This window comes from Ahaetulla prasina, chromosome 5, assembly GCF_028640845.1.
Source record: "Ahaetulla prasina isolate Xishuangbanna chromosome 5, ASM2864084v1, whole genome shotgun sequence".
NCBI classification, from domain to species: domain Eukaryota; kingdom Metazoa; phylum Chordata; class Lepidosauria; order Squamata; family Colubridae; genus Ahaetulla; species Ahaetulla prasina.
Genome location: NC_080543.1, coordinates 60,237,045 through 60,261,309, shown reverse-complemented (window position 1 = coordinate 60,261,309; position 24,265 = coordinate 60,237,045). Strand labels below are relative to the sequence as shown.

Below are 24,265 nucleotides of genomic sequence, written 5' to 3'. Positions count from 1 at the left end.
AGACGGAGTAGCCTGATTACGGCCGATTCTGGCAGCATAGCTGGTTTACATTTCTGATTATCCTAAGTGCGAGCAAGGCTGCATTTATTCTGAATAGCCTGATTGTGGCCAGACCCGGCAGCATGGCTTGTTTACATACCTGAATAGCCTGAGGGCGCAATAGGGCTGCACTTTTTCTATACAGATGATGGTGATCAGTCATGGCAGCAGGGCTTCTTTACATTCCTGGATAGTCTAAGGGTGCAGCAAGGCTGCAATATTATGACTAGCCTGATTGCGGCCAAGCCTGGCAGCATGGCTTGGTTACATTCCTGAATAACCTGAGCTATACAGGCTGCATTCATTTCTGATTTGCCTAATTGTGGCCTGTCCTGGCAGCATGGCTTGTTTACATTCCAAAATGGAATGTAAGCAGAAGGATTCCCAGGGCCTCTGCCCAGTTTAGTTCTACAGGATACAGTAGTTACGGCTGACGCTTCCCCGAATTCTGCAGAGCTTGGGGCGAGCTTCATCGGAACTGCGGTCAGGACCAGGGGCCCTTATGGTAACTAATTGGCAGGAGGATACGGGACGCAGGTGGCGCTATCCTCAGTGTCTTTACGGATCTAATCTGGGACTCCTGTTCCCGGAAAAAAGGGCTCAGTATCATGAGTTTGATGCGTGAGGTTCGGTGGCCAGTACGATTCATTAGAAGTACTGTCGTCACTGTTAGGCACAATGATCTCTGGTATAGGGGTTGTGCCTGGAGCAGTTCATGCACGTTCTTGGCAATGGTTTGGGCGCCAATTTCAGATGAAGATCAGGACACTCACCATCCCAGGGTTGGGGTCCTGGCGGGGGGACATCTTAAGGACTACCTGCTGGTGCACTTACAGGCACATGATGCAGAGATGTTACTTATTGTCCAGGAACAAATAGTGGTAGCACAGGAGGACAGTTTAGTTGATTGGGAGGCCCATTGTCTGGATCTGTGATCCAGGAGACTTAGTTGTAAGTGAAGGCAGGCACGAGTAGCACTAGTGGGAGCTGAGGAGGTCAACTTGGCACTCTGAATTTTCAGAGGGTCTCCAGGGCTACTGTGTGCCTCCCATGACCGACTCACATGCGGTCAAGACCATGTCAACTGATGGGGGAACTTGTTCTTAGACACTAGCGGCAGGATCCTTGGTCATCTGGTGGAACGCAACTGGGATCCATCAGGGTGGAGTGTAAGCAGGATGAGCTATATGAGGACAGAGTGATTGAATAGAGCCCTTAGAACGCTTTGCGTGGCACCTGCTTCTAGAGTGGTTCGAAGTGACTGTGATTTGGTTCAGTAGCCCGCCCAGGGACCTCTCCACATTGTCAGCATCTGGATGGATAATCCCTTGTTTCCCATGGTGCCCGATTCAGGGGGCAGCAAGGGTCAACACACTTCATTCTCAGTAGCCCAGGGCCTACTGTCCACTGTTTGCTCTGGCTTTCCTACCAGGGGTCTTCAGCAGATTCTACAGATCTTGGCAGAGTAGGCTGGATAGCGCCACTTTAGTCCTGGCACCCAGGGGTCCTGGGATGGGTGAACCTGTCGGTTGGCCTCCGCAGAGACTTCTGTCCGACAGGGTATCCCTCGACCAGGGGGTTTTATGGCCATCCAGAAACCTGGGGGGCTATTCTTGACCGAGTGGCGGTTGTGTGAGGAATGCTGGAGAGGCAGAACCTCTCCTTTGGTGTGCTTCTACCTATGCAGATGGCCAGATGTCCATTCACGACGTCCATTCTGTTGCTACTTGAAAGGTGTTTAGTTATGGAGCTACTCCAAAGATATCCAGCCGATAAGGATAGTGGTTCCACTACTCATCAAGTGGGCAAGCAGCTGGAAAATAGGATGAGATCCAGCAATACTAGTCAACACATAGCAGTATTGCAGTGTTAGGTTGTGGGGGTAGCGAGGTGGTGACACAACCTCAGGAGGTCAGGAGTTTCTCTGGAGGGCCACTAACTGAGACCGGCGGTGGATCACTGCTATACCAACTGGGACACCAGCGGGGTTTTCAGCTCTCCCTACAGTCTTTTTGTTTTGGTTTCGAGCTGCTAGGATGGTTCACCTCAGCTCCTAGAGTAAAGATACGACCATAGATATCATAACTGGCCACTCTGTGAGAGAGGACTTAGGTGTTCTTCATTCGGATGGAGGAGTGTTTTTATGTCTAGACCTAGACCTGATCACTCTCACCTCCTGGTTTCACTGGGCACAGGAGTGGATTCTACTGTTTTTTACCGTTATCCATTGTCTGCCGAGAAGAGGACTGACAGACACTTGGGATAAGCCGGGTCAGGAAGAATTTCATCAAGGGGACACAGGGATTTGACGTATGAAGGACCTCTTTGTGTCTTTTTTTCTGTCAACCATGGGGAGGGAGTTCTCCCCTTAGACAGGGGGCAGCTGGATTAGAGTTATAATTGCCAGAACTTCGATGCTCAGTCTTTGCCATGACAAGAAGTGCAGTCACACCCATGACCGGGGACACTAGTGAATCTGTGGAATAGAGCTGCAGAACGGTGAGTGACTCCGTCACCATTCTTCTGACATTACCGTATCGAAGCTTGGGTCTCGGAAGAGGTGGTTGGGGGTCGGTGAGTTTGGCACAATATGGTGGAGATGCCCGGACTGCGGGACCAGATGACTACCCACCCTTGTGGACTGACTGCTTTGGTAAGTCCCATGCCTGGAGTCTCGAGTTCCTAGCTGGAAAACTGGTGTTGGTCCTACCTGATACACTCCTTTTCAGCAGGAATGAGAGACTCCAGCCTCACCCTTTGAACACAGGGGTCTGGTCAGGGGGCATTCGTGGGGTGTCGTTACAGGTGCAGTGTATGGATCTCTCATGGTACATTGTTGAAACTAGGAGCATCATCAAGAGGAGGCATCTCTACAGTTAGAACCTAGTCCATAGAGCCAGAAGACAGAGTGATACCCCATGCCTGGAGTCTCTCATTCCTGCTGAAAAGGGGTGTATCAGATAGGACCAACACCTGTTTTCAGAAGTGGATGCAGTCACATGATCTGTATTTTAGAACAGCAGTCACCAACTTTTCTGGCTTTACGGATTGTTGTGAGGGGGAGGGGATGGTCCGGTACAAGTGGTGGGCAAGCGCACATGCTCTGCTTGCACAAATGGAGCTTCACATGCACCCACTCACCCGCTGCGCACATAAGTGGAACTGCAGGTGTGCCACATCTGCAGCCTGGTTCCGAACAGGCTGTGGCCCAGTTCTAGGCTGTGGCCTGGGAGTTGGGTCCCCATGTTCTAGAATCCTAGCTTTAATCTCATATACTTTGCACTAAGAAATACATTTATCTCATTTTCCATTTTGAGTTAATATGAACATACTGTATGGCTGCAAAAATGATTCATAAGAATTAGAATAATAGTTAAGCATTATTAAACATTGATGTTTTCTGGTGTTTTTAAAATGGTAAATATAAGCACCTGGTAAGCTATTTATATCTTATGTTTGAATAAGAATTATATATATATTTGTAAAAATATAATTCATTATTATTAGGTTCCTATAACTACTATCGGCCATAAGCAATCACGTACCTTCTGCATGCTCAAATGACAAGAGATGTCCTGCCCTGAGGTTTGCCAAATTAGCCTTTGGCTGCATTTTTCTGTATTTAATGCAGGTACAGGAGTGTTTCAGCAATTTTCTTGTTCCTCTTTCATTAATAAGCTCAGTATGATTGGCAGATGGCAGTGATGCAAAAAAGACAGGTCTATGTTCAAGACATAATTATAGATGCATATAACTCTTTGAATATGAAGAAACTATAAATTATTTTGTCCCAGAAGTGCTTTTTCCAAAAAGCAGCTGGACTTCCTTGTTTTTTCTTTGAAAACGTTTCACTTCTTATCCAAGAAGCTTCTTCAGTTCTTCTTGGATGAGAAGCAAAACATTTTCAAAGGAAAAACCAAGGAAGTCCAGTTGCCTTTTGGAAAAAGCACCTTAGGGACACTATGACCTGGATGATGACAATCTCCATAGACATGTCAATTATTTGTATATTGGCTTCCTATGTTCTAAAACTTTCAAAAACATCAGCATCATGGTTATTTATTTTTAACATCATTACTTTATTTTTATTATTGTAGTTAGACTTTATGGACCAGAATTTCTCTTGGAAGTCTATTCATCTGAAAACAAAGATTGGTACTCTATATGCTATGATGATTGGAATAATAAATATGGAAAGACTGCATGTGAAGACTTGGGATATAACTCGTAAGTAACATACTGAATTTTCTTCACTCTTTTGCAGTAACATACAGGGAATAAATTATTATTGAGAAATATATTGAGAAAGTATTTAAATTCCTTAGCTGAGTACCATTAAATGATTAGCAGATGAATCTGTTCCCTGCTGCACAGTTTAAATTATTGTGTTGGTTTAAACTTTTGTTCATTGCCTTATTGCTTTCACCTCAAAAAGTCAGGCTCCTATTAGTTTCATCCTATCCTTTAAGCCATGAAAAGTGGCAGACACATCTGGAATAAGAATTGTATCACTTGTCTCTATATTTGATACTGCTAACCATGGAGACGTCTTTGGACAGTGCTGGCTCTTCGGCTTTGAAATGGAGATGAGTCGGCAACGACTAGCACGTATGTGCGAGGGGAACCTTTACCTTTTTAAGGTGCGAGGGGAACCTTTACCTTTTTAAGGAACAGAGAAAAAATTGTATCACGGCAGGGCTCTGACATTAAAAAATGCTGACTATTTTTGAAGTACATTATTTTGGGGAAGGATTTCCTTACCATACTTATGAGTACTTTAATGTAAGTGAAACGAGCTTACAATATAAGCTCCAGATATTACAGAGGAAAAAGTAGTTTTCTTTAGCCACTGTACAAAAAATAAAGTTCTACACTCAAGCACTGATACCTGCTGGCAGAAAGGCTAAAAGTTTAGTTGCACTCAAAATACATAAAATCTTTAAAGGGAGTTTACAGTGTTGGATTAAAATGCTGTGAATATATATTTCTATCACTTTTGCATGTATTGAGGAAGTCTGATTCCAGAAACAGAATGCACAATTATCCCAGACACAGTGGAAACGCTTTTGTAATAGTTAAATATTGGGGGAAATGAAGTATTAGCAGCACAGTTAATTAATTTGTGACTTTGTAAATTAATACAATTTTGCTGAAATTAGAAATTTGTTAGGATTTGACATATTTAACTGATTGTTATATTTTTGGCAGGAAAACCTATTTCAACAGCATGGCAATCCCAGCTACCACTGGTTCTGCAAACATTTTGAGGGTCAATACTAGTGCTGGAGACATAGACCTGTATAAAAAATTGTACAACAGGTGTGCATGTTTATAGTTTCTATACGTGTATATATAAAAATGGAAAAGTAAAATATCTAGAATTCCAAAATAGGACTGGAGTTAAAAACCTATGATGAATTAATCTTGATATTCCCCTTTATGTTTACACCTGTGGTTTTGGAACCCATATATATATTTGAACTTGTGGAAAAGGGCTTGAGTGAATGCAAATCCATAGTGGGCTGATTATGAGCTTTTTCATACAATTGGTACTCTGCTAGGAAAGAATCTTCTGATTAGTTAGGAAAAATCAATACATTTATCTACACTCACCTTTATTAACTATATTCATACACTATTTGACATTGTTCTAAATCTTGTGCTATTATTACTGTATGTATAAGTGTACGTTACGTCACATGGTTCTCATCCATTGAGGATAAATATGAAAAGCCTACATAAATACATATACTCAATAAGTTCATATATTCAAATTTCCTTTGGTTTCTTTGTGCTACAGCAAGTTGTGTCCATCAAAGCAAGTGGTAGCCCTGCGATGCATAGGTAAGTACTATAACTGCTTAAATATTTAAATTATTCTTTTTTACTCTGATAGATGTTGTTTTTGTTGTAACTAACGTTAGAAAAATGTAGTTGTAAATTATATAGATTTGGGTTGAAGTTTAGGCAAAATTTACTCAAACTAATTCACTTGGAGATTCTGGTACTTCCTTTTTATAGCTGCCATATGAAACCATGGTTCTCTTGAATAAAAATAAACTACCATATTTTGCCAAAAATAAGACCCAGTCTTATATTTTTGGGGACTCCAAAATAAGCATTAGGGCTTATTTTCAGGGAAACAAGATAGCAGGGTGATCAGCCCAGTTGGGCGCCCCACCCTCCAGTGCGCACACAAGCAGCAAGTGCATGGGGGCCAATGGTGTCCTGCTGCAGCCTACCAGCCCCTTGGTTGATGCACTCTGGGGCTGCGCAGCCTGTGCAGAGCAGGTGAGTTGAATACCTGTCCAAGCAGCAGGTGGAGGCAGAGGCGGGGGAAGGCAGGTGAACTAGATGCACCACACGTGCTCCAGGAAAGCTGAGAGTCATGAAAATGAACCTCCCATTGCCACCTGGCCACTCCATCCTACCGTCTCTTGGCTTTCCCACAGCCCATGTGGCACATCTGGATCACATGCCTCCCCCTGCTTCTGCCTCCACCTGCTGCTTGGACAAGTAATCAACTCACTGCTGTGTGGGCTGTGGATGTTGCTGGATACTGTCGGCCCCTGCCCGGTGTCCAGTGATGGCCGTGCCCACTCACCCCTGGCTGATGACTACATTAACAGGGGCTTATTTTTGGGGTAGGGCTTATATTAGCACACTAAAAATCAGGCTAGGCCTATTTTCTGGTTAGGACTTATTTTCGGGGAAACACAGTACTATTTGTTCTTCCACATTTCTGAAATGAAAATACCTGCCTGAACTGAGATGGAAGGCATCCATATGTAATCTAACTAAAGGTGCTATAACTGTATTTTTAAAATGTTACAATCAATATCCCCTGTATTCTTCCACCAAAAAATAGAATATGAATATTGATATTTTTGTTGATACAAAATAAGACATAGGGAAATCAGGAATTAATATCTAGAAAAAGTCTTGAAGATCATTTTTTTCTTAATTATGTTTTACAAGAGTGTGGCATTTCAAATAAACCTACAAGTGCCAGAAACAGAATTGTGGGTGGAAATGCTGCATTACCTGGAGAATGGCCATGGCAAGTCAGCCTTCATATTCGGAGAATTCATCTCTGTGGAGGATCTATTATCACCCCTGAATGGATAGTAACAGCAGCTCATTGTGTAGAAGGGTAAGTTCTGAACAGTTTCTCCCAGAACATTTTTTTAAAAATTAGTTCAACACTATTCTGCAAAAAAAGAGTATAATATGTGACTTTACACTTTAGCTGCAACTAAAGTTATAGATACCATATTTCCCCAAAAATAAGACCCAACCAAAAAATAAGCCCTCGCATAATTTTTAGAGTGTGCCTAATATAAGCCCTACCCAAAAAATAAGTCCCAGTTAAGAGCCCACCCACGCCGTACCACTGTCTGGTTACTCGTCGCAGCAGAGCAAGCACCACAAAATGAGGTGAGGCAGGTGGGAGTGGAGCTGCCCCACGTGTACCACACCCGCACACCTCAGGACCCCCACAGCCAGGTCACCCAACAACCCACCACCTGCTTCACCTTGAGCAACCAGATGGTGGGACGGAGTGGATGGACAGCTGCATGGCCTCCTGCAAGAAGGGGCTGCTGCTGCCTGTGCCACTGCCATGAGATGAAGCAGGTGGCTGGACATGGCGGTCCTGAGGTGTGCAGGTGCAAGGCAGGTGAGGCAGCTCCACTCTCCCCCACCTGCCTCACCTGATCTCATGTTGCCACTGGCATGCCGCATGGGCTCCTGCTGGATGGGGCTGAAGCTGCCACCGCAAGGTGAAGCAGGTGGCAGGGTATAGGTGGCCTGGCTGTGGGGGTCCTGATAAGCTATGCCCCCCAAATAAGCCCTAATGGGTCTTTTGGACCAAAAATACATATAAGACCTGGTCTTATTTTTGGGAAAACATGGATAGTCCTCATCTTATGATTTATCATTTAACAATCAATAAAGGAGAATATTTATAACTTGGGTGAAATGAGGGGTCTTTAGTGCTCTCTGAGCTTGGTTGTTTCCTTGCAGATGTTTCACTACCAAACTAGGTAGCATCATCACTTCATATCTACATAGGCAGGGAGAGAAGTACTGCATCATATACTTTAGAATTGGGAAGTGGCTGTCATTTATGTTGAATGCATGGTGTTGACTCTTTAGAAAGTTTTAATCAGAGTATATATTAAAGAGCTGTAGGTCTAAAATATATCCTTGTTTCATATCCTTTAATGTCTGGATGAAATGAAATTGAAGGACGTACCTGTGTCGCCTTATTGGAAAGATGGATAGCATATAAATTTAATAAATAAATTACTTGCCCAAATCTACTGAAATTGAATTTGCAATGCTTCTTAGAAAATATCCATAAAATCATATGCCCTTTTGTTTAAATATTGCCTCTTGATATATGCTACTGTCTCCTTTCTTCTCTTCATGGGTTATCCATATTCTCCAAAGGTTTTAATTTTTTAGGAAGTTCAGTATTGTTCTTGGTTACTTATAACTTAAATTCTAACCTGGATATATTATAGGTTTTTAATAGCTTGACATTTGTTACTGATAGGGCAGTAATATATTGTGTTTAGAACATGACTCCTGACTTACATTCTGTTTTTAGGGCACATTCTGATCCATCCTCCTGGAAGGTTTATGCAGGGATTCTGAGACAGCCAGAAATGGTTCCTTCAAAGGGATTTAGAGTAGCCAGAATAATATCTCATCCCAACTATGATTCAACTTCCAAAAATAATGATGTTGCTCTTATGAAGCTACAATCTCCTCTAAGTTTTAATGGTATGTAATTATTTCCTTGATGAAAAGTTATCAACCTCACTATTAGAAACTCAGTTATGCTGTGGAAATCAACATAGCATAAACCTCTATTACATTAAATCAATATTATTTTTAAATAACACAAGTCAAAGTAACTTGCTTTATTTTATAAAGTAAAATGTGATTTGTTTTTTTGTGTTTTTTTTTGTCCATAGTTAATGTTCATAACAGATTTTAGGCTGAATTAGATAGACCTAGTCTGATGAGCGTGGCATGTTATGATGGTATGTCACAGGATAATTCAATTTGCGTCTGCAAGAAAATTGTAAAAATTCTATATATAATTTTTATGTCATGAAAAGAATTAACATCTTTGTTCCCATCTTTTATTAGAAATATATAAGCAGTTCATTAGATGTTATTTGTTATAAGAGTACTTTCCTCAGTATTCTTATTACATTAGTAAGATTTATCTAGTATTTTAAAAACATCCAGCATAAAATCTTGAAAAATGATGCACATTGATTTCAAATTACTTTCTGTAATAGTTGATAATATTGAGGGTGCACCCTAATTATTTTATGATTAGTGGATTTATGATGTTTAAGTATGTTGTTGTGTAACTGTTGTGTAGACACAGTGCTCTGACCTGGCTCCCAAACATGACAATCCCTCTGTATTTAGCCAAACTTCCCTTTTATTAGGAGCGCTAGCAGCCCCGGCAAAAAGTATCTCTGTCTCTCTCACAGCAGGCTAACAAGTCTGTAAGTCCTGTGGAAAGTGACACTCACTCCCTTTTCCCCTGAAATGGCCCCAACACACCAGGAGTCTCTCCCCCCCCCCACACCTGTAAAGGAAGTCCTGGAAGGTGTGCTCACTTTCTTATAGCAGCAGACACACACACTCAAAAGGCACTGCAGATTCCAAGAAGAATTCTGATAATTTCCAAATAGGATTGAGAAGTCGTATCAGTGGCTAACCAGCAGGGAGATAAATATTTGTCTGCCACACCTATTCGCTCTTCTCTGCTTTCATGCTTTGCATCCATGCATCATACACTGGACCCAGCTGTTCCTCCTCTTCCTTATCAGCCACCTTCAGACCTGGGGGCTGTTGACTCTCCTTTCAAGGGCTGATAGATGGCCCAGGCTCTGCCTCTGTCTCTATCTCTGAGAGTTCCATTTCTTCTTTCCACTCAGAGCTCTCAGATTGCCTTGATGCTGGCCTTGACTCCCACGCTGCCTCCTCATCTGATTTGGCTGCTGGAGGGGCTGGCGGCCGACAGGCCACAACACAGAGACTACTTATGACGGGAGTGGGGCAGACAGATTTATTCCGTATTAATTTTAATTAATTGTATGTATAGATAGGTGAGCAGACATTATCTATTGGTCTTTGTAGAAAGTTAAGGTTGATTTTTTTTTGTTCCTAACAACATAGTCAAAAAGTGACCAGGAAGACTTTGCATTCCGTAATTTTATCCATCAAGTTCCTCCATTGGTCACTTGCTCTCAGTGCCAGAATTTCTGTTAAAGCACTTCCAACAAATAGTTATTTAGCTTCTTACAAATAGGTAAGAATACATTCTAGGAGGTTATGATATAGAGGATCTTAATGCAATGAAATGTGAAAGTTGTTAAGATTATTATAGTATTAAACTAATTCAGGAGTCACCAATAAAATATTACTGCTGAAAGCTTGATCCTTTGAAGAAAAGGAGAGCAGATTTCTTATTTAGCTACTTTTCCTTTCAGATTGTCTAACCAAGAAAAGGTTGAAGGCTCCCGAATTAAAGGTTCTGATTTTTAAAACCAGCTTAATTGCTAGTTAAACATTAGTTGCCTAGGATTTAATTCTCAATAAAAATGGAGATCTGACTTTTCTTATGGAGATCTGTCAGGGAGAAGAGAAGGGGACTGACCTTTCCCAGTTCTGTCCATCAAGCCACTCTGTCAGTTGAGAATTGGGAGATGACAGTAGTCTATAGGTATTCATCTCACTGACCAGCAGCTTTGTCTAACAGTCTGCAAATTTTAGAATTTGCTTTTGGAATTCCATTAGTATACTGTCCATATGGATGCACAGCTGTCTGTTCCTGAATGAGCCAGGACAATTTCTGATATGATGACCCTAAATTCCTTGTCTGTGGGAGCTTTAGTGTATCTGAAAGGCCCAAGTCTGTTCTTTACAATCTTCAGGTTTAGAATTCTAAAAGTTTCCTATCAAGTTCTGTTTTTTGTCATAGTTACTGATTAACAACATGTCCTTGCTTCAAAGATTTTATTCGACCTGTTTGTTTGCCCAATGCTGGAATGATGTTTGAGACTAACCAACAGTGTTGGATATCTGGATGGGGAGCTAAATACCAAGGAGGTAAAATGAGTTGCTATTAAAACTTCATTGTTAATTATTACCAGTTCTTTTTATTATGGAACTGACATTTTATTCCCATTAAAAAAATTATTACACCACCATGTTCTTTAAAATAGTTTAAGGCAGAGGGTTACATGAGGGCTCTAAGCATCATAAAATAGTGAGGAGTCCATGCTGGGATATGAAATGGGGAAATGAATTGACTGCCTTTCACAAAATCTTAAGCTCCTTGTGCCTGACAGATTTCATGCTTAGTTCAAGTAAATGGATGTGTGAGGTGTATTAAAAATTATCAATGTCTCTGAGGAATTGGTAATCATTTCCAAAATCAAGCTCATGAAACTTCATACAATCCAATCTCAAGAACTTATGTATATTTTCACACATGGGATGAGGGAGAAGGGGGAGAAAAAGTTTAGTTCTTAATGTGGAAAATTTGGGAAATGTTGATCCAGTGTCAATCATATCGAAATCAACTGAAAGATTTATAACCACTGATGATCAACTTACATTTTCCACATTTATTTCTGTGAATGAGCCCACATACATTAAACAACTATGCATTTTTTTAAAAAAAAAATAAAGAATGGGCTAAAAAGGACAACAATAAAATATACAGGAAAAATTAAAATAAGATATGCCTTGCCCAGGAACTTTTCAGCATTGTGGATTGTTTTGCCTTTTCATGTGTAATTCTTGGGTCTTTCTCCAACTTTAGGTAACACTTCAAAGGAACTGAATGCAGCAGCTGTACCTCTGATAGACTCATATATATGTAATGGAAGATATATCTATAATGGAATTGTTTTGCCTACCATGATATGTGCTGGCTACTTACAAGGAAAGGTGGATTCTTGTCAGGTAACTTATGAAATGTGAAGCACTTTAATATTAGTTTGCAAAGGCATGTAGTGGGATGCAAGATAACACAGTTCAAAAAAGGTAGTCATTAATAAAAAATGGGGAAGCTACAATTCTTATTCAGAACAAGAGGAAAACTTAAAAAACAATTCTCTTACTGCTATTTTTTGTTATCTCTGAGCATCTTACAATTCCTGCTCCAGTGTCACAGACAGTGATCATACTGAGCTGAGGAAATAAGGATGCCTTAAGAGTTACAGCTTAATACAATTAAGAGAATGCTTACTTCAAAAATAATAAATAGTAATATAATGGATGCTAATATAAAACAGATTTCCTACCCTCTTTATAGCTTCCTGTCTATATCTTGCTTTTTTATTCTAAATTATTTGGAGGCAAGACCTCTTGCAACATGTCATTCAACAAAAGTCTTTCAGCAATTTACAGTAGAAATGTTTACTTGGAAGGGACTGCAGCCTCAGCCACTTCAGATTAGAAACTTGCACCTGATATTCAGTTCTCCCTAATAATCTATTAATATAGCTTAATTTCATCAGTCATTTATTTTGCATTCCATGTAATCTTTTCCCTAAGCTCAGGAGATAACCTTTCATTATACATACCCCGTCTCCTTTGATAAATGCTTTTAATTGTAACATTTTAATTGGAGATAGTTTTCAGATTCTTATATTTACCTCTTCAGATAGGATATTTATTCAATTCATTGAAGCAGAAATACTACAATACATTTATGGCTTGTGTTTTGTTTTAGGGTGATAGTGGTGGTCCATTGGTAACCATGACAAATTTGTTATGGTGGCTAGTGGGTGACACAAGTTGGGGAACAGGCTGTGCTACTCAATATAAACCTGGAGTTTATGGTAACATTACTATGTTCACAGAATGGATTTACCGAAACATGCAGGTAACTTTCTAATACATGGTAGAGCATGTAACATGCTTTTCATGCTTCTTTAGTATGACGTAGTAACCTGAAGAACTGCATCTATATATCTTAAACTTGGTGATGCAAAATGCTGGTCTAGAGGAAGATATTTTTAATTCCATGCAATTTATACATCTGCTTGCCTTGTCCTATTAGCTCTCACTCACACTTTTCCTTTCCCTTGCTTTACTGGTCTTTCTCATTAGAAAAAGATCAAGAGAATTATCTGCCGACTTTCCCCAACCAAAATTTAGAACTTACTTTGGATACTTAGGTCTGGCTACTCTTTCCCAGGCTTTATATCCTCCCATTCTGTTCTTGCATAGTGACGTGTCTCATGCTATACCTGTGTCTGTAACTTATTTTTTAATGTATTGTGGGAAATATGATAAGTTGCTTGCATATTAAACACGTTAAAATGTTGGCATTTTCCTTCCACTCTAGAATTAAATTTGTCCACTTCTGTGATACATGGCTCTCCTGGCATGTGATCCTTTGGCTTAATTTATCAGATAAAATTTGCAATGGAAATTTACATGATCATAAAATGGACGCAATTCTTATGGAGAATTTTCCTTTCTATGTGGAGAAGGAACTCTCCACTGCATGTCTCATAGAGAGTCAATTGGCATAATGGTTAAGGTTAAAGGCTGCAAACCATGAGACTTTGAGCTCTAACAAGCAGTCTTAGGCACAAAGCCTAATAAGTGACCTTAGGCTAGTGCTAGTCACTTCTCACAGCCCTACGAAGGAACAATGGCAAACCACTTCAGAAACCTTGCCAAGTAAACTACAAGGACTAGTCCAGGCAGTTGCCAGAAGTCAACATTGACTTGAGGGTGCATGTATGCATGCACATACATACAAATATACTCTTTTCTATAATGATTTATGATTTTCAAGCACCAGGAGTTTAAAATTTCATGTTGTAGAAATGATGGCTCTGTGTTCATGTATCCAAGGCTGAAATATATTCATGTATCTGGATATAGAAGACCCTTCATTTTGTTGGATGTTCATTAACTTTATTATAATTCCGATTGTCTCCTTGAATGTGTCACCAATCCTGAAACTGATTATTTTTGGAAAGGAATCTCTTAAATATGCTTTCTTATTTGTTTTTCTTAACAGGCAAACAGATGATACTGCTTCCTTTGAGTCACTTTAATCAAGGGCGGAACAAATCCTTTTGTTCCTTATAAATCCTTGGTTGTGCTTTCAAAAATGACTTCTGAGTCCTTAACACTTCATATGCAGACTATAATGGGAATGTTTGCAAACTGGTTCCATTTGCGCTGCCTCGTTTCGTAACAAGCAGTTGAAGAACCTGATTTCTTGAAACTGGTGTTAATAATCAAAGGCAAGCACATTCTTTTTACGAACTAGTTGTTGGTTTCCTTTATTTCTGAAGATTCTCTACCAGTTGGCATTCATTTTAAAGTTAAAAATAATGTTTGTAAATTATAAATTATGTTTTTGCTTTTGAAATCAAATGCAGCATCTCAATGTTTTATAAGTGATGTTTAATATTTAGGATATTAATGTTGAGCATGGGCTGCTGGATGGCCCAATTTTTTTAAAGTGAGAAAGAACCACATGAATATTTTGATATAAGATGTGAAAGATTTTTCTTACGAATATTACTATGCATCTTTTGTACCCAAGTATTCATTATTTTTATTCTCCAATAGGTGTTAATGATTCTGAAACTATATAATTTGAGTATACATCTCTTTCAAAATGTGTGGATAGATTCAAGATCAGCTTATTCTAGAAAACAGAAATACTAATTTCTAGGCACATATTTTTGATGCAGAATGAACAAAACAAGTATTCTAAAACGTCAATAATTCTGCTTCTGCTGTGGTAGCTGGATGTGCTAGATAGGTCCTCAGCTGCTGAAAACAATAGCAGAGAATAGAAAGTTATTTTGTGAAGGTGCATTACATACTGAATTGAATCTGTCAGTTCTACCTCATTTTGTAAAACAGTAACAATTTGGAATGGGTTAGGAAAATGTACTGGTCTGGTTTTTTTTCTTAAAAATCCTATTTGCAGAAGCAGTTTTTAAAGTTAAAAAACTGATTAATATAATCACCAATCATTGGCATGTTAGGAGGATGTCAGGCTAAGAAAGGCTGCTATTGCAGCAGTAAAATGTTAATTCTGTGAGTCCTATGATTTGGACCAAACTAATTATGCTGCTATTGAAATGCACTTTTTAAAATATATGTGTTGGTGGGAAAATTCACTTCAAGTTTTGGGAGTGCAATACTTTTATACAATGAAGTGCCATTGAAATGGTTATTGAAAACATTAAATGTATTTCAATAAAGTGAAATCAATGTAAATCATGCATAATTATTAAGTTTCAGTTAGTAAACATTTGGGTATTTTAAGTTTCAAGAATGAAACACACCATTCTTTGTCTCATCTACAAAGAATTTGAAAAATAAATGTTTTACAAATACAGTATTGACTTTGTCCGTCCTTCCTTCCATCCATCCTTCCTTCCTTCCTTCCTTCCTTCCTTCCTTCCTTCCTTCCTTCCTTCCTTCCTTCCTTCCTTCCTTCCTTCCTTCCTTCCTTCCTTTCATCAGATGTAGTGCAGATATTCCCTGAAATGACTGAAAACTGGGGCAGGGAGAGTGAATAAAGATGAATAAACAAAATACTGTGTTTCCCCAAAAATAAGACCCTGTCTTATATTTTTTGAACCACAAAATAAGGGCTTGGCCTTATTTTCGGGGAGGGGGGGGTCTTATTATTTTGGGGGTGCAGGAGGTTATGAGTATGGGACTGGATGTCCCGTCGCTGCCATCACCTCCCTGTTCTTCGCACCAGCCCGAGTGGTGGGCCAGCGCTGCCCTGTCGTGTCCCGCTGCCGCCTCATGGAGCAAGACTTTGCAAAGCTTGTTGTGCACGAACTGCAGCACCGCCGCAAGTTTCATCATACCAGCACAGCTGGCATCTTGCCACTCGCGGCTGCGCCGGTATGTTAAATCTCACAGCGGTGCTGCCATTCATGCATACAATGGCAGAACAAGGCTTGCAGAGTCCTCCTCCAAGAGGCAGCAGCAGCAGCACGATGAGTCTCACAAAGACTCATCTATGCATGCTGTACCACCACCCAGCAACTGGGGCAACCAAAGGTGGGAATCTCCACAGCATTCTTGGCACTCGCCCACCTCCTATCCATCCATCCATCTATCCATCCCCCTCGCCTGCAAACTCCTGCCCTGCTCCTGCCTCTCCACCGGGCAACTCCCGGCAGCCCCAAATGTCCAAAGCCTGCGTCCATCTGGCTCTCTTTTCCACAGTGCCTGTCTCTTTATCGAGGGGGGTGGCAGGTGGGGTGGGGGAGAAGCGAGACAGGGCTCTTGCCATCTCTTCTACCCCCCCCTTGCCAGGCACGGCAGGGCTTCCTGCCCCTGCCCAAATTTAATGCAATTTGGGTTGGCAGGTGGGGAGGGGTGGGGCCAGGGAGACACAAGATGTGCATATTACCTACCTTCCAGCTCTGTCGGGTGTCTCACCGTTGTGTGCAGGGAAATGTTGTATGGTAAAAATAAAAACCTCACGACTTCAATCAAACTTCTGAAACTCGTGAGAAGTTTATTTGGGGAGGGGCTTATGCACTGAAAAGCCTGATTGGGCTTATTATTGGGATATCTTATTTTTGGGAAAACATGGTATATGGATAAAAATTTCAGCAGATTGCGCATTTTAAATAATGTTAAGAAGTGAGGCAAAAACGTGCTTCATCCCAGATTCGTCAGTTCTGTTGACTTGCTGACAGTAATGACTACTGTCTCCAGTATAAAGATCCAAGGATAGGGATGGTCTTGCCTCCCATATTTCCAGTGGCAGTCATGCATGCCCAGACATGGGAATAGGAGGGGAGACTCCAGACAAGGCATCTAGAACTGAGCTTCTTCCAGATCTCTGATCTGCAATCACAGCAACTGCTGGCAGTGCCAAATCCTTTTCCATACCAAGGGCTCTCAGTGAATCAATGAGGTAAAGACACAGATGGATGTTTGCCTCCTATAGATTGTATAACAAAATTCTCTGCTTTTTGTCAGGACAAAGGTGATGCTCTCTCCTCAGTTCAAGTAACATGTTTCAACACAGTACTTAAAAATGTTTTTAAACCAAAAACAAAACTTAAATTAACATTACTGAAAATTTAGTATGCTTACTTGCCAAATGCACATACACATACAAATGCACATACAACATTTCAAAAGGCTTTTGTGGGTGGGAGGCACTTCGGATTTCAATTCTTGTGAAACCCTTCCCAATCAGAAAGGGAACTAGTGATGCAGCCAGAGGTGAGTAATGGGAAGTTGCTGTTCAACACATATGAAAGGAACCTAGATATGAAAACTTCAAGCCCTCACAAACTCTTATTTCTAGCTATTCTTATACTGGAAGGATTGCCTTTTTCCAAGAGTCTCTCTACCTGTTCAATCAGATTGAGCAGAGTGGGCGTACTGCAGATCCCACCAGCCAAAGAGTGTCAGCTGGTGAGGACCAGAAGACAAGCTTTTTCCTCAGTGGCCCCTGCTCTAGGCAACATCCGCTCTTGGGAGATTAGAATGCCCCCAACCCTGTTAGTTTTTCACAAGGCCTTAAAAACCTGGGTATGTTCCCATGCTTGGACTGCTTAATGTGTTAAAGGTCCTGTTTCATGGCTGATCTCACTCCTATGTATGTATATTTAATCTGAATGTTCTTATTTAGTTTTTGTTTTAAAATGTTTTTAGTAATTTCTATCTATCTATCTATCTATCTATCTATCTATCTATCTATCTATCTATCTATCTATCTATCTATCTATCTATCCATCTATCTCTATCTATCTATCTATCTATCTATCTATCTATCTATCTATCTATCTATCTATCTATCTATCTATCTATCTATCTATCTACCTACCTACCTACCTACCTACCTACCTACCTACCTACCTACCTACCTACCTACCTACCTACCTACCTACCTACCTACCTACCTAATCTATCTACCTAATCTATGTAACCTTGTTTCCCCAAAAATAAGACCGGGTCTTATTTTCTTTTGGGCCCCAAAATAAGCACTAGGGCTTATTTTTTTTCTCCATGTATGGGAGGCCCACTTCTGCTTGCTCGCTAGCAGGCAGGAGACCGCATGGAGTGCCAATGCTGCTGTGAGGCAGGGGGGTTGAGCTGCCTCCCACGCATCACACCAACTTACCTCAGGGCCCCCACAGCCAGGCTACCCATGCATACTGCTCGGCCTCCTACTCTATTGCGGCCCAAGCAAGCAGAAAAGTAGGTCAGCAGCCATTGTGGACTCCTGCTGCACATGGCTGCTGGTGCTTCCACTGTGAGGAAGGTGTCAGGACAGGGATTGCCTGGCTGCAGGGGCCCTGAGGTAAGCCAGTGCGGGGCACATGGGGCAGCTCCACCCTACCTCACCTCATGGCTGCAGCACCGCAAGTAACCAGATGGAATGGGCAGGCGGCCAGCTATGCAGGCTCTTAAATAGGGTTTATTTTTTTGAGGGGGGAGGGTAGGGTTTATATTAGGTGCATGCATAAAAACATGCTAGGTTTTCTTTTCAAGATAGGTTTTCTTTTCAGGGAAATTGTATGTCTGTCTTCATTTTTATTATTATTAGAGTTACAACAATTAAAGTAATTGTAAGCCACCCAGAGTGATTGGCTGAAATGATGGCTATACAAAATGAATGAATGAATGAATATTTGAAACTTGCTACTCTATTGTTTAAAAAACCTGAATATTTATACTTGATGCTCACATAAACAAAAGTTTTAAAAATAGATATTGCAATAAAATGGGATAAACATTATATCAAACCAGAATGCACAATAAAGACAACATCCTTTATTCCTTCATTTAATGTTCAGATAAAGGGCTCTGACCTTCGGCCTTAAAAACATCTTTACCCAGGGAGGATATTCTGTGACTCTACAGCTTCATTAAAGAAAAGTCTTCTCCCTGGTTGCCACTTAAAATTCCCTGGTTGCCATTTGCTTAGTCAGTGGTTATTCTCAGGTTGCAGATTTGGACAGGGTGGGATGGTTGAGAGGAAATGGCTTAATTAAGGCAGCCATAGTGCTTCTAGCCACTGTGCAGCTCCAATTTACAAGCCCTGTCAAGTCCACAAACTCATACTAGCCACAGAAGGGAGCGTTGTCTTACCTGAACGTCCCTTCTTGGAGAGGGGAAAACGGCCGTCAGGAATGGGTTAATCTCCTCGTTTGCTGATTGGACCGAGTCTTGAAAGTTGTTGCTTATGGTCCCCGCCCTCTCTTTCCTTCCAGCTTTTTCGGCGAGGATCCAGGCGTAGGCCCTCGTGTAGTACTGAAATGAGAAAGAATTAGTGCCCTCCCGCCCCAACCTCTTCCTGGACAGACGCCATGGGTGGGGCTGACGGCCGTTTTCCCCTCTCCAAGAAGGGACGTTCAGGTAAGACAACGCTCCCTTCTCTCTGTCGGGGAAAACGGCCGTCAGGAATGGGACATACCCAAGCTTAATGTCCTACCGGGAGGGATGATGGCGGCCTGTCATTGTTGAGAGAGGACCGTCTGTAGGACGCGTCTGCCAAACGCAGCGTCGGCCGATGCATAGGAATCCACCCGGTAGTGTCGAATAAACGAAGAGGGAGTAGACCAAGTCGCCGCTCTGCAGATCTCATCGATTGATGCCTGGGCGCCCCAGGCTGCCGATGAAGCTGCACTCCTGGTCGAGTGTGCCGTAATATTGCGAGGCACCGGTAGAGACAGATTCTCATAAGCCGTAGCTATCGTAGCTCTGATCCACCTAGCGAGAACCGATTTGGTCACTTTTAGTCCCATAGAAAGTGGTTGGAACGACACAAAGAGCGCCTCCGTTCTACGGAACGACGCCGTACGATCAATGTAGATCTTCAATGCTCTCCTTACGTCCAGAGTGTGCCACACTTTCTCTAAGTGATGCCTGGGATTTGGACAGAAGTCAGGTAAAACTATTTCTTGAGCTCTATGGAACTGACTGTTAACTTTAGGGAGAAAGGTAGAGTCCAGTCGTAACACCACTCTATCGTTGAAGAACTTACAGAGATCATGTCGCACAGACAGGGCCGACAGTTCCGATATCCTGCGAGCCGAGGTAATGGCAATTAGAAAGGCGACTTTGAGCGACAGAAACCGAAGAGATGATTCCCTCAATGGTTCAAAGGGTGTCCTGGTCAGAGCGGTGAGCACTGCGTTCAATCGCCAGGTTGGAAAACGATGGACTACCGGAGGGTTGATATTAGAAGCTCCCCGGAGAAACTGTTGAATGTGAGGTTCCTTTGAAAGAGGAATGAGTGACCCACATCTCAATACTGAAGAAATCGCCGCCACTTGTCTTTTGAGTGTATTGGTCGCCAGCCCGGCATCGAGACCTCGCTGCAGAAAAGCCAGGATGTCTAGCACTGAAGCCTCAGATGCTACTATCCCCTGTGACGTGCACCAGTCCACGAAGGCGCGCCAAGTGGCCTCATAAATCCTTTTGGTAGAATCCCGGCGTGAGGCCAGCATAGTTGGAATGGCTTGGCATGGAACCTTTGCCCTAGTTAAGATGCCCCGCTCAATCTCCACACGGCTAGACGTAACCATTGCGGATCGGGATGTGAGACAGGTCCCTGGTGGAGAGAAACCTGGTCGTCCGGTATCCTCCAAGGTTCTCGGATTGAGAGAGACATCAGATCTGCAAACCAGGGTCTCCTGGGCCAGAATGGGGCGACCAATATCAACTCCGCCTTTTCTGTGAGTAGTTTTCTTATCACCCGAGGGATCAGTGGAATTGGTGGAAAGGCATACAGGAGACCCGGCGGCCACTTGCTGCGGAGGGCATCCACTGACTCCGCCCCCCGAGAGCGGAACCTCGAAAAGAACCGAGGAACTTGATTGTTGGAGTGGGAGGCGAACAAATCCACCCGTGGAAGCCCGAAGCGGTTTGATAACTCCTGGAAGTTCGCTGGGGACAATGACCATTCCGAATGATCGATGGTCCGACGACTGAGGGAGTCCGCCGTGCAATTGTCTGTTCCCGCAATGTGTTCCGCTTTCAAAGAGCGCAAGTGGGATTCGGTCCAATGACCGAGGGAGAGCGCTTCCGTCATAAGCGAGCGAGAATGAGTGCCACCCCACCTGTTTATATGCGCCTTTGCCGTCACGTTGTCCGTGAGGACAAGGACATCCCTGTCCTGGATAAGGTCCTTGAATGCCAGAAGAGCCAGACGTATGGCACGTAATTCCAGAAAGTTGATGCCATGGTGGCATTCCGAGGGAGACCACTTGCCCTGGGCTAGGTGTTGATCGAGATGCGCTCCCCATCCCGAAAGACTGGCGTCGGTGGAGATGACCAGTCTCGCTGGCTCTCTGAAGACTGAACCTCTGGCTAACATCTCTGGATTCCACCAGGTCAAAGAGTCGGCCACCTCCCGTGGAAGAGACACCCGGCGTCTTGATGAGCTGCGGTGTTCTCTTTGATGTGGCAAGAGGAACCACTGAAGAGGCCGACTATGAAGGCGAGACCAAGGAACAACATCGTACGACGAAACCATTTTCCCAAGAAGCTTAGAAAGTTGATCTAATGGAACTGAATGTGACAACCTAGATATACAGGCCAACTCAGCCAAATTAGCTTGACGTTCTGTCGATAAATAGACCATCGATTTACGTGAATCTATTTGCGCCCCTAAGTGTGTGATGATGGTAGAAGGAACTAAGTGACTCTTATCCCAGTTTATCAAGAACCCGTGTGATTGTAATATCTCTATGGTCAAGGCTATATCCCTATTTGCTCTTTCCCTTGAGGTTGACAAAATGAGAATATCATCTAGGTAAGCCTGAAGCCTAACTGGAAACCCCCGAATATGGGCCAACAGGACCGCCATGACTTTAGTAAAAACTCTGGGGGCCGAAGATAACCCAAAGGGTAGAGCCCTATACTGAAAATGAAAACCCTTAAAACAAAACCTAAGAAATTTACGGTGATCTTTCCTAATAGGAATGTGCAGATAGGCCTCCGTCAAATCAATGGAAGCCATGTAATCTCTGTCGGATGCACTCTAAGATGGAACGTAAGAGTGCATCTTGAAATGATATTAGACAATGAATTTGTTCAGGGCTTTCAGGTCAAGGATAGCCTCCATCCCCCGACGGTTTGCCTACTACGAAGAGTCTGGAATAGAACCCTGTTTCTGTTGATTAATGGGGACCCTTTGAATGGCCCGGATAGAAAGAAGGTGACTAATCGCCGACTCCACAATGGAAGAGCTGGAAGAGCGGTTAGAAACAGGGCAAGGTAAGAAACCGTCGGGAGTGGAGATGAACTCTAAGGCCAGGCCCTCTCTGATGGTTTGTAAGACCCACCTATCTGAAGTAGAAGCCTCCCATTGGGAATAAAATTAGCCAACCTGCCTCCAATGGGTATATCCGCTAAGAGATTATTTGAAGCGGTTAAACGGTTTACCCCGTCCCCCCCGGAAAGGTTTACGGGAGGAGAATTTGTATCCTGTTCTGACCTGGTCGGTCCGGTGGGAGCTCCCTCTGTACGGTGAAATTCTTTGTCGACGCGACCCAGATCCTCCGAATTCTTGGCCTCGAAAGGAGGAAGAAGAAGTTGCCGAGGGACGAAAATAAGGTTGTTGTCTCAGTTCACCCCTGCGAGTCAAGGACGGTAGTACCTTTTTCTTGTCCTTAGTTTCCACTAGGATAGGGTCGAGAGGAGCTCCAAACAACTTTGAACCTGCGTAAGCTGAAGATGCCAGTCGCCACTTGTTCCTAGTATCTGCCTTCCAATGGCGCAACCATAAAAGCCGTCGGGATGTAACCGTCGACCCAATTGACTTAGCTGAGAACCTGGCTGCATTAAGCGTCGAGTCAGCTGAAAACTCCAAGGCTGCAATGACCTTGTTAAGGTCCTGGTGAGCTCTCACGTCCGACGTTGGTAACCGGCCCTGAAGTTGTTTGAGCCACATTAAAGATGCTCTATTGAAAAATGAAGACGCTATTGAAGATCTGATGGCCCAGGCCGATGCTTGATGGGACCTGACCAGGGATTGGTCAGCCCTTTTATCTTCGGGACGAAGAGCCTCATTCTCTGGACCCGTCACATGTGAGACCGTTGTAAGAGCAACAACTGGCGCATCCACCGAAGGTACTTGAAGAATGTTCTCTAGATCGGGAGCACAGTTATAGAACTTCTTGTCTGTGGCACTGGGAAGAGAGCCCGAACTAGGATGAGACCACTGACGTTGTACCACGTCCACAAACATCTTAGGTGCCGGAATGGCTTCTGCCACCACAGTGGGCTCCACAAAGAGATTAGATGAAGTGTTGGGTAAGGTCTGTGGATCAGCAGAATGAGCCTGTGAAGCCCCCAGTCCCGTAGTTGCCAATGCTTTGAATAAGAGAGAACGGAACATGTGGGGTTTAAAAAGTCCCACAAATGATGGTTGATCAGGACCAAGGCCTTCGTCTTCCGACCAAGCTTCTCCAGCCTCCTCCTCTCCTGATGAAGAGACTTGGCCCTCCTCCTCCGAGGATTCCTCCCTATGAGGCCTGAACATTGCTGACGTAGAACTTGCAGGTTCCCTCTGCCCTTCTCTATGCTGGGATTTGGAAGAAGATGCCCTCTGGGGCTCCCGATGCAAGGATTTTGCTAACTCTTGGCGTACGGCCTGTTGAATCATCAACCCAAAGGCCTCAGGAAGTTGAAATACTGGGAATGTGGGTAAGCCAGTCTGTGGCTGCGGCCTAGATGTTTCAGTTTCTTGTGATACAGTCACTGTTTGTTCTGTTGTACCCCCTGGGATCTCTTGAAGATCCATCTCCGATAGAGTACGGAATAACGTGGTAGATCCCGTCTGAGCCTTATGCGGGGGAAATGATCTGTCTGGGGACCAGGCCCCTGAATCCTGCATGGTCTGGATAATGCGTTCTGGGTCTGAAGGAGGAGGGGTTTCTCCCCTTCCTTGCTTCCCTCGGCCTCTAGGGGAAGGTGATCTGAGGGCCCTCTTAGAAGCTCTAGAAAAAACCTTTTCTAGAGCCTTGTGCCGCCTTTCTTCAGCCCTCTCCCCCTTTTTTGCCCTGGATTTGGTTGTTTTCCGCCCCTTGGGTGGGGAATTTTGGGGGATAGATGAGGGGCCCTCCCCTGGATCCACCTGGGCCCGGAGTTCAGGGGATGTATCTACCAAATCCAGTTGGGTGATAGTGGCGTCCGCCATCTTGGAAAAAAC

At 42.9% G+C, this 24,265-nt stretch overlaps 3 protein-coding genes across 8 annotated transcripts in view; 1 reads left to right on the top strand and 2 right to left on the bottom strand.

Moving 5' to 3' along the window:
• TMPRSS2 (transmembrane serine protease 2) overlaps window positions 1–15,460 on the top strand; it is a 97,846-nt gene extending 82,386 nt beyond the window's left edge. For all 5 annotated transcript variants that reach the window (XM_058185753.1, XM_058185757.1, XM_058185755.1 and 2 more), the window contains 9 exons: window positions 4,137–4,266; window positions 5,248–5,358; window positions 5,840–5,883; window positions 7,018–7,192; window positions 8,654–8,829; window positions 11,086–11,181; window positions 11,900–12,042; window positions 12,815–12,967; window positions 14,120–15,460. In XM_058185753.1, coding sequence (XP_058041736.1) covers window positions 4,137–4,266; window positions 5,248–5,358; window positions 5,840–5,883; window positions 7,018–7,192; window positions 8,654–8,829; window positions 11,086–11,181; window positions 11,900–12,042; window positions 12,815–12,967; window positions 14,120–14,131 — 1,040 coding nt within the window. In that variant the 3' untranslated portion in view covers window positions 14,132–15,460. The remainder of the gene's footprint in view (window positions 1–4,136; window positions 4,267–5,247; window positions 5,359–5,839; window positions 5,884–7,017; window positions 7,193–8,653; window positions 8,830–11,085; window positions 11,182–11,899; window positions 12,043–12,814; window positions 12,968–14,119) is intronic.
• The window catches only part of MX1 (MX dynamin like GTPase 1), a 40,748-nt gene continuing 31,245 nt past the window's right edge, over window positions 14,763–24,265 (bottom strand). The window contains exon 14 of one of the 2 annotated variants that reach the window (XM_058185748.1): window positions 14,763–14,883. In XM_058185748.1, the coding sequence (XP_058041731.1) occupies window positions 14,824–14,883 (60 nt within the window). In that variant the 3' untranslated portion in view covers window positions 14,763–14,823. Of the gene's footprint in view, window positions 14,887–24,265 lie in introns of both variants that reach the window. The other variant, XM_058185747.1, reaches the window with a different exon arrangement.
• On the bottom strand, window positions 19,214–22,072 carry LOC131199706 (uncharacterized). Its single transcript, XM_058185750.1, has 2 exons — window positions 19,541–22,072; window positions 19,214–19,359 (listed from the first exon to the last, which is right to left on the bottom strand). Exon 1 carries the CDS (start codon window positions 21,354–21,356, stop codon window positions 19,563–19,565), a length of 1,794 nt encoding a protein of 597 aa, XP_058041733.1. The 5' UTR covers window positions 21,357–22,072; the 3' UTR covers window positions 19,214–19,359; window positions 19,541–19,562.

Coding starts and splice junctions, on each gene's coding strand:
- LOC131199706 (XM_058185750.1), bottom strand. CDS start 21,356: ATGGGGAGCGCATCTCGATCAACACCTAGCCCAGGGCAAGTGGTCTCC.